General features: G+C 45.1%; 1 protein-coding gene across 1 annotated transcript; it reads right to left on the bottom strand.

The window, feature by feature from the left end:
• Positions 1–208: 208 nt before the first annotated feature.
• LOC147393185 (uncharacterized) lies at positions 209–3,951 on the bottom strand. The gene is made up of 5 exons (XM_086455071.1): positions 3,681–3,951; positions 3,145–3,626; positions 2,685–2,853; positions 349–1,808; positions 209–235 (listed from the first exon to the last, which is right to left on the bottom strand). The coding sequence occupies exons 1-5, from the start codon at positions 3,949–3,951 to the stop codon at positions 209–211; spliced, it is 2,409 nt and encodes an 802-aa protein (XP_086311197.1).
• Positions 3,952–7,753: the final 3,802 nt, after the last annotated feature.

The following is a 7,753-nucleotide window of genomic DNA, read 5'->3' as shown; positions in this document are numbered from 1 at the left end:
AGCCCCCAAAACAGTCTTACTCCGAGGACGAGGGCTCATTATGGTCCTCGGGCAGATGAGATTTTGCTAATGACGTTTTTTTTTGGAGGCCGTAGGGATTCTGGACCCCATGGCGGCCTCATAAGTGATTGGGTATTCCTCCCAATTTTTGAAGACTTGCCCTTCTTCTGCGGGGCGGATAAGTCGGGAGAGTGGCTCCCTTGACGGTTCAGATATAACCATCACTTCCAGATGACTGTCGTCAAATCCGGGCAGAGAAATTTGTAGGATGGGTGGAATTACAACAGATACCCAATCGATTTGAAAGGGGAACAGTGATTTCTCTTCTTCGCATATTGCGACTTCCGCCTTGGCGGGCTCTCCTTCTTCCTCCTTTTGACTCCATTCGGAATCCCCTCCAAACAAGATGTCCATGCCATCTATAAAGGAATGTGGGGACTCAACGAATGAGTCTTCTTGCGAATGAACGGGCTCGATACTTACAACTCTTGGTTCTCCTGTGTGGTTTGTCGGTGGCAGTTCTGCTGAGTCATCTGACTTCTTCAAGGATGGTGGGAAGCTGATGTTGATGTGTGGTACTTTGCCCAAGTTCCACACATTAGGCTCTCGGTTCTGTCTTCGTGCAAGTCGAAGCTCCCTCTTTTTATCCTTCATATCAGAGATGTCCTTCCTCGTAGGCTTGAATCCAAGACCAAAGTAGGGAATGTGTTTTCGTATGCTGATCAAAGTGGCCCTGCCTTTTCCTTTAGGCCCTAACCCTTGTTTCGGACGATATCCCGCCTTCTTCATCACTCGTCCGACCATTAGGTTTGCTTTTGACCACCTTGCCCTTGTCTTCTCTTTTCCCCTTTGGATGTGATTGATAGATGTAAACTGAAAGGCGTGAAACCCCTCTTTATCCCCGGTCATCTCTACATCGATATAAGGCACATCCGGCGATCGATCAGCTGGTATAAGATTTTCTGCGAGGACCGATATCATCCTCTGTCCCATGATGAATTTGACTCGCTGGTGCAAGGAAGAGGGGACTGCCCCTGCAGTGTGGATCCAGGGTCTTCCTAGAAGTAGATTGAATGCAGAGGGTATGTCCAGAATCTCAAACGTCACTTCTAACGTGCATGATCCAACAGTGATTGGGAGATCTAGTTCTCCTAACGACTCAGTTTTCCTACTATCAAAAGCCCTTACGGTCCTTCTAGTTGGTCTGAGGTACGATAAATCCACGTTTAACTTGTGCACAGTTTGTAGAGGACAGACATTAAGAGCTGAACCATTGTCGATCAATACCCTTGCTACCATCATACCTTTGCACATTACCATAATGTGCAATGGTTCAATGTGTCCACATCCTCCGCTAATAAGTTCATCCTCGGTGAAGGTGATCGGATTGGGGGCCATGATCTGACCTACTGTCTTTTCCAACTCTTCTGGCGAGGTGGTCTCAGGTACATGTGCATTACTAAGGACTTTGAGTAGTGCTTCCCGATGATGCTCTGAGTTTAAAAGTAGGTCAAAGATACTGATTTGAGCTGGCATTCTGTTCAACTGCTCTACTATGTTGTACTCACTCTTTCGAATGAGCTTGAGGAGGTCCGTTGCTTCCTTGTCAGTTACCCTGCTCTTCTTCTTCTCTGGTTCTCCTTGAAGTGTTTGTTCCTCCTCTACCAGCTTTCCTTTCCCTTTTTCTTTTCTTCTATCATCTTCCTCGTTCTGCCTTTTTTGTTCTTTTTCTGGCACTTTGTAGCACCTCCCCGATCTAGTCATATGACCAATGTCCGTGATCATGGCCTCTTTTGATTTCTCAACCCCTGCAGATGTTACGATCATCGTCTCATAACTCCATGGGACGGTTTGGTTGGAGCGGTATGGGAAGGATTTAGGGGACATGATGGTCATGGGTGGGGGATCTGGCTTTACATGGAGGATAAGAGGTGGTGGATTGGGTTTGACGGTTGGCGTAGTGATATTTGGGGTTTGTGGGTTGGTATAAGATAGGATGAGGGGTGGTCGGGAGGAAAAGCTTGAAGTTTGAGGGGTCGGTGCAGTGTAGGGTATGACAAGAGGTGGTCGGGAAGAAGGGCCTGACGTTGGTATGGTGCAAGGTATAATGAGAGGTGGACGAGCGGTAGTGCTTGAAGTTGGTGATGTGTAGGGTATAATGAGAGGTGGTCGTGAAGAATTTGAGGTTTGGGAGTTGGAATGAATGGAGAGATTGGCCAGTCTGACGGGAAGTTGGGATGGTGATTGGTTGGTTATATCTTGTGGTAGTGCGTTGATGCTTGATGACGTTGGTTCTTTCCTCAAATTGACTCTAACTTTAGAGCCAATAGGTGCTATCAAAACTGAAGGGTTAAAGCTTGGTCCATCATTTTCTATGGCATTGACTGTCGGCCCATTACCTCCCCCATTATGCGTCGGTAGCGGGTTCTGATTGATATTCTGCTGAGGTGCTTGGGTTGCCGGACCATCCAAGATGATCGTTTTCCTGTCAATTAAATTCTGCACTTGGTGCTTGAGTTGCCAACATTGGTCGGTAGCATGCCCCGGTGCACCCATGTGAAATTCGCAGAATTGATTGGGATTGTACCCTGGTCCCTTTATCGCCTCTGGGTTTGGCTGCCTCTTAGTGAGATATTCTCCCCTGAGTAGTGCTGGGAGTAGTTCGGATAGAGTCATAGGCAGACGAGTGAAGACTCGAGGGATTCTGTTAGGTCTACGCTGCTCGGTTTGATGGTTCTGGGCGAACTGTGGGTTCTGACCGAATACTGGATTTTGACCAAACTGAAATACTGGTGGAGCCGGTGCAGCTTGAGGTGGGTTCACCTTGAAAGGGACCTGAGGTATTGGCGGCCTCTGGTTTGAGATGAAAAAAGGTTGAACAGGTTGTACATTGTTAACTTGTGCCTCTTCTTTTTTCTTGTTCAAGACTACCGGTTTCCGTTGAGTAGACCCCCCTGCTGGTGCCCCTAGACTGGACAAGTCGTAGATCAGACCTGACCGAATACCGTCTTCAACTCGATCCGCCACTTGGACCAATGACGAGAAGCTTGCAGTTGTATGACCCACCAGATGCGTATAGAATGAATGGCCCAAAGTTGAGATGAATATGGTATTCATCTCTTGTTCAGTCATAGGTGGTTTAACCTTAGAAGCCGATTCTCGCCACCTTTGCGCATACTCTTTCACGCTTTCTTTCGGCTTCCGTGTCATCTTTGCCATGTCATTCCTGTCCAATCCCATATCTGTATTGAATTTGTACTCTTCTGAAAAAATCGTAGCCAGATCCTGCCAGCTCCTGATTCGAGAGTGATCCAATTGTGAAAACCATAAAAGAGCTGCCCCTGTCAGACTCCTTTGAAAGAGTTGAACCAACAACCTATCGTCATCCCCAAATTGGCACATGGATCCACAATAAAGCTTCAAGTGTGATAGAGGGCATCCAATGCCGTTATACTTCTCGAAATCAGGACACTTGAACTTTGGTGGTAATGGTGCATTGGGGTATAGGCAAAGGTCTCTGAACCTCATTCCACTTACGGAGTCCTTACCCTTCATCTTTCTAATTTCCTCCTCGACTGCCTCAAGCTTGTTGGCAAGTTTCTCTTCTGTGGTACTCCTTACTTCAGCTGCCCTAAATTCACATTCTTCCTCTTGAATGACCTCATGTCGTGGTTGATTGCAGTGAATGTGAATTGGTGGTCCTTGATTGGCAGGGATGGTGGGTGGTAAGGTATTCGGTGCTTGCGGAGGTTGTTGTTGTGGTTGTTCGGGTATGGCCTGGTTCGAGCCGGACGCTTGATGTTGGACGGCCTGGATGATACTTGGGTTGGCCATCAGTAGATCAAGAATCTTATCATGTTTTTCCAGTGCCTTCACTACCAAATCGAGCTTCGAGGCGAGATCCGTTACTACTTCTGTCATTGTTTGCTGAGGTTGTTCTGATGTGCTCATGGTTGGTTGCGAGCGTAGAAAGTACGGAGGATTATCGGGTGGCAAGTACTTTTTTCTAGGTCGTTTGGCCACCTGCGGATGAAAAGTCAGGCATTAATATATTGTTTACACAATGAAAATGCATGATAATTTATTTAGCCCAGATTGGGTTAAATGGTAAAGTTGCATTAAGAAATTTTTTTTTTGTTAGCACAGAGCTGGGGTTTGTCGACACGGAACCAGATATTGATCAGCACGGAGCTGGGATTTATCAGCACAGAGCCAAAGGTTTGTCAGCACGGAGCTGAGGGTTCATCAGCACGGAGCCGGAGGTTTGTCAGCATGGAGCCGAAGGTTCATCAGCACGGAGCCGGAGGTTTGTCAGCACGGAGCTGAGGGTTCATCAGCACGGAGCCGGAGGTTTGTCAGTACGGAGCCGAATGTTTGTCAGCACGGAGCTGAGGGTTCATCAGCACGGAGCTGGAGGTTTGTCAGCACGGAGCCGAAGGTTCATCAGCACGGAGCCGGAGGTTTGTGAGCACGGAGCCGAATGTTTATCAGCACGGAGCCAAAGGTTTGTCAGCACGGAGCTGAGGGTTTATCAGCACGGAGCCGAAGGTTTGTCAGCACGGAGCCGAAGGTTTTGTCAGCACGGAGCTAGAGTTTTATCAGCACGGAGCCAGAGGTTTGTCAGCACGGAGCCGAAGGTTTTGTTAGCACGGAGCTGGGGGTTTATCAGCACGGAGCTGAAGGTTTATCAGCACGGAGCTGAGGGTTCATCAGCCCGGAGCTGGAGGTTTATCGCAGATCATGGACATGGTTGAGATTGAAAGATTGATAGGGTACGGGTTGGGAATTCGACTTGAAGAGGATATAGGTCGTGAACCCATCTGACAGTGGGTATGGGTCGTGGACCTAATTGGAAGTGGATATGGGTCGTGGACCCGTTAGGATATGGATAGGGGTCATGAACCCAATTGGAAATGGATATGGGGTGTAAGCTTATTTGGATATGGATATGGGTCGTGGACCCAATTGGAAGTAGGTATGGGTCGTAGACCCATTTGAAAGTGGATATGGGTTGTGAGCCCATTCGAAAGTGGATATGGGTTGTGGACCCATTTGGACACGAATATGGGTCGTGAACCCATTTTGAGAGTGGATATGGGTGATGGACCCATTTGGAAGTGAGTATGGGTCGTGGACCCATTTGAAAGTGGATAGGGGTTGTGGACCCATTTGGACACGAATATGGGTCGTGGACCCAATTGGAAGTGGATATGGGTTGTGGGCCCATTTGGATATGGTATGGGACGTGGACCCAATTGAAGTGAATATGGGTCATGGACCCATTTGGATATGGTATGGGTCATAGACCCATCTAGAAGTGGATATGGGTCGTGGACCCAATTGGAAGTGGATATGGGTTGTGAGCCCATTTGGATATGGTATGGGTCGTGAACCCAATTGGAAGTGGATATGGGTCATGGACCCATTTGGATATGGTATGGGTCGTGGACCCATCTAGAAGTGGATATGGGTCGTGAACCCAATTGGAAGTGGATATGGTATGGGTCGTGGACCCAATTGGAAGTGGATATAGGTCATGGATCCATTTGGATATGGGTCGTGGACCCAATAGGAAGTGGATATGGGTCATGGACCCATTTGGATATGGTATGGGTCGTGGACCCATCTAGAAATGGATATGGGTTGTGGACCCATTTGGAAGTGGGTATGGGTCATGGACCCATTGGATATGGTTATGGGTAAGGTTGATAGTGTGTCACATTGGGTCCGGATCAACCTTGATAGGTAGAGTGGAGGCGAGCTCCATTTGGGTCAAACACAAAGTGGCGAGGGGTAGACCCTAAGTTTAACGAAGAAATTGTCTATTTAATCATTTTCAAGCCCTAAAACTTAAAAGAAAAATAAAGTCCAAGAGAAAAGTTGTCAAGACTGATGTAAGGAACAAAATGAGCAAAAACAAAAATTTTTTTTTTTTTTTTTTTTTAGGGTCCGTTTTTAATGAACGGACCGAAGAGCTTTTGTACTGGTCCGCTCTTTAAAAACGGACCAGAACCTTAATTTTTGCAAATTTTTTTTTTTTTTTTTTTAATTTTTTTTTAAAGATTTTGAGGCACATAGCCTCTGTTTTTTGGCTTGGGGTACAAATTTTTTTTTTTTTTTTATGATGCAAAGCATAAAAATATATAGAGATTTCCCCCTTTACCTAGGGGGACATGTAAGAAAATAAAGAGAAAAAAAAAAAAAAACCTAAAAGCTATACCATTTTGCCTCTTTGGACATTACAACCTTGCCTTCAAGGGCTAAAAAAGAACCTTACAAGATACCCAAGGGTTGATACATCTTGACATTTGTGTCCTATGCTTCTAATCGTATTTTGATGCATGCGGCTATAGGTGGTTTGAGGTTACTCAATCTTCAAACCTCCATGCACATTGAAATGTACACTTCTTAGGTTGGTGATTGAGGTGGATGTTCTCCTCCCCGCCTCCCCAAATGAACGATCTAGGGGGCTTGAGAGTACCGGCATCCGGGGTTAGATTTTTAAAATAGGAGAAGGTGGTTTGTGCAATGAGATATGAATCGAATGTGCACAAGTGCATTACAAATGTGTATCAACCCTTACAACCTTGAACAAGTACAAAGAAAATAAATAAATATTACATGCATTCCCATAAAGAAGAGAACATCATAAGCACAACAAAGTGAATCAACCAACAAATATGTTAGTAACAAAACTAAAACATAAAGTTGAATATTTATTTTTTTTTTTGAAAGAAAATATGAAAGAAAAGAAAATGGCCAAGTCAAATTGGTTTGGACCCACTAGGTTTCCCCAGTGGAGTCGCCAAGTTGTAGACATGAAATGTTCACAATGAACCTCAATACTACATTGTTTGGAGTCGCCACCATTCTTTTTTGGAAATGGGTGTGAATGGGCACCCGAATTGATTTTTTGAAAACCATTTTTTCCATGGCATTGTAGTGACTCTCATTTGTTGGAAAGGGCAAGGTCTACCTAAGATCTAGGTAAGGAGGTCCGATTAGAGGATGGGGAAGGTGTTAGGCACCCCATCCTCTCCACCAAAGGTGGTTACCTTGCTTGGCCATTTTATTTTGTAAAAAATTCAAGAAAACAAATATTAAAATGCATGAGAATGTATGGTAAGAGTGGTGTGTGCATTAAGTGGAATATTCCCTTAACAAAGGGTTTTTGATTTTTAACATGACATTAGGGGCATTCTATGGAAAAGAATGACCCATGTAGCCACATTAAATTTATGAATATGAATGTAGGTTTGAACTTTTAGAGAGACTCCATGATGGAGTTCCCTTAAGGCCACAACCATGATGCATGTATGCATGGCTAGAAACTTAGTGTTTCACCCCATCAAGAGGGTGACACATTTCTTCATCATTGCCATGCATAGGTGAGTGTGTGCATTGTGTACAATATGATGCATGAGATTGAGGTGAAAAGGGCTTCAACCCCCATCCTTTCGATCGAACCTTAGTCCAATCTACCGGGGATGGGAGAGGGTATACATTACATCCTAAGGCTTTCTAAAAATAAAATAAAGAGAGGTTAGAAGAAGAAGATGCAACTTTGAAATAAGTAAACTACATCTTAAACCCACCTTGTCCCTTGATGGTGAACTTGACCTTGAAGAGTAGGCTTGAGAGATGAATGAGATGGTTGAGGGTTGAGTTGAAGTTTAGAAGATGAGAGAATGAGTAGGAATTTTTGTAGAGTTTTAGGTTGAGAGATGGGGGCTTGAGAGCATGAGTTGTTCAT

Source organism: Akebia trifoliata, chromosome 10 (genome assembly GCF_017979445.1).
Source record: "Akebia trifoliata isolate Shusen 1 chromosome 10, ASM1797944v1, whole genome shotgun sequence".
In the NCBI taxonomy this organism is placed as follows: Eukaryota; Viridiplantae; Streptophyta; class Magnoliopsida; order Ranunculales; family Lardizabalaceae; genus Akebia; species Akebia trifoliata.
Note: the sequence above shows the minus strand (reverse complement) of the source record. Positions and strands in the feature narration are given on the sequence as shown.

What these genes read in the sequence shown, in the direction of transcription:
- LOC147393185 (XM_086455071.1), bottom strand. Translation starts at nt 3,951, where the DNA reads ATGAGCACATCAGAACAACCTCAGCAAACAATGACAGAAGTAGTAACG. An exon ending in AATCCCTCGAGTCTTCACTC is followed by an intron (nt 1,809 to 2,684) that starts GTCTGCCTATGA and finishes TAACATCTGCAG; the next exon opens with GGGTTGAGAAATCAAAAGAG. An exon ending in AAGAAGGAGAGCCCGCCAAG is followed by an intron (nt 236 to 348) that starts GCGGAAGTCGCA and finishes ATTTGACGACAG; the next exon opens with TCATCTGGAAGTGATGGTTA.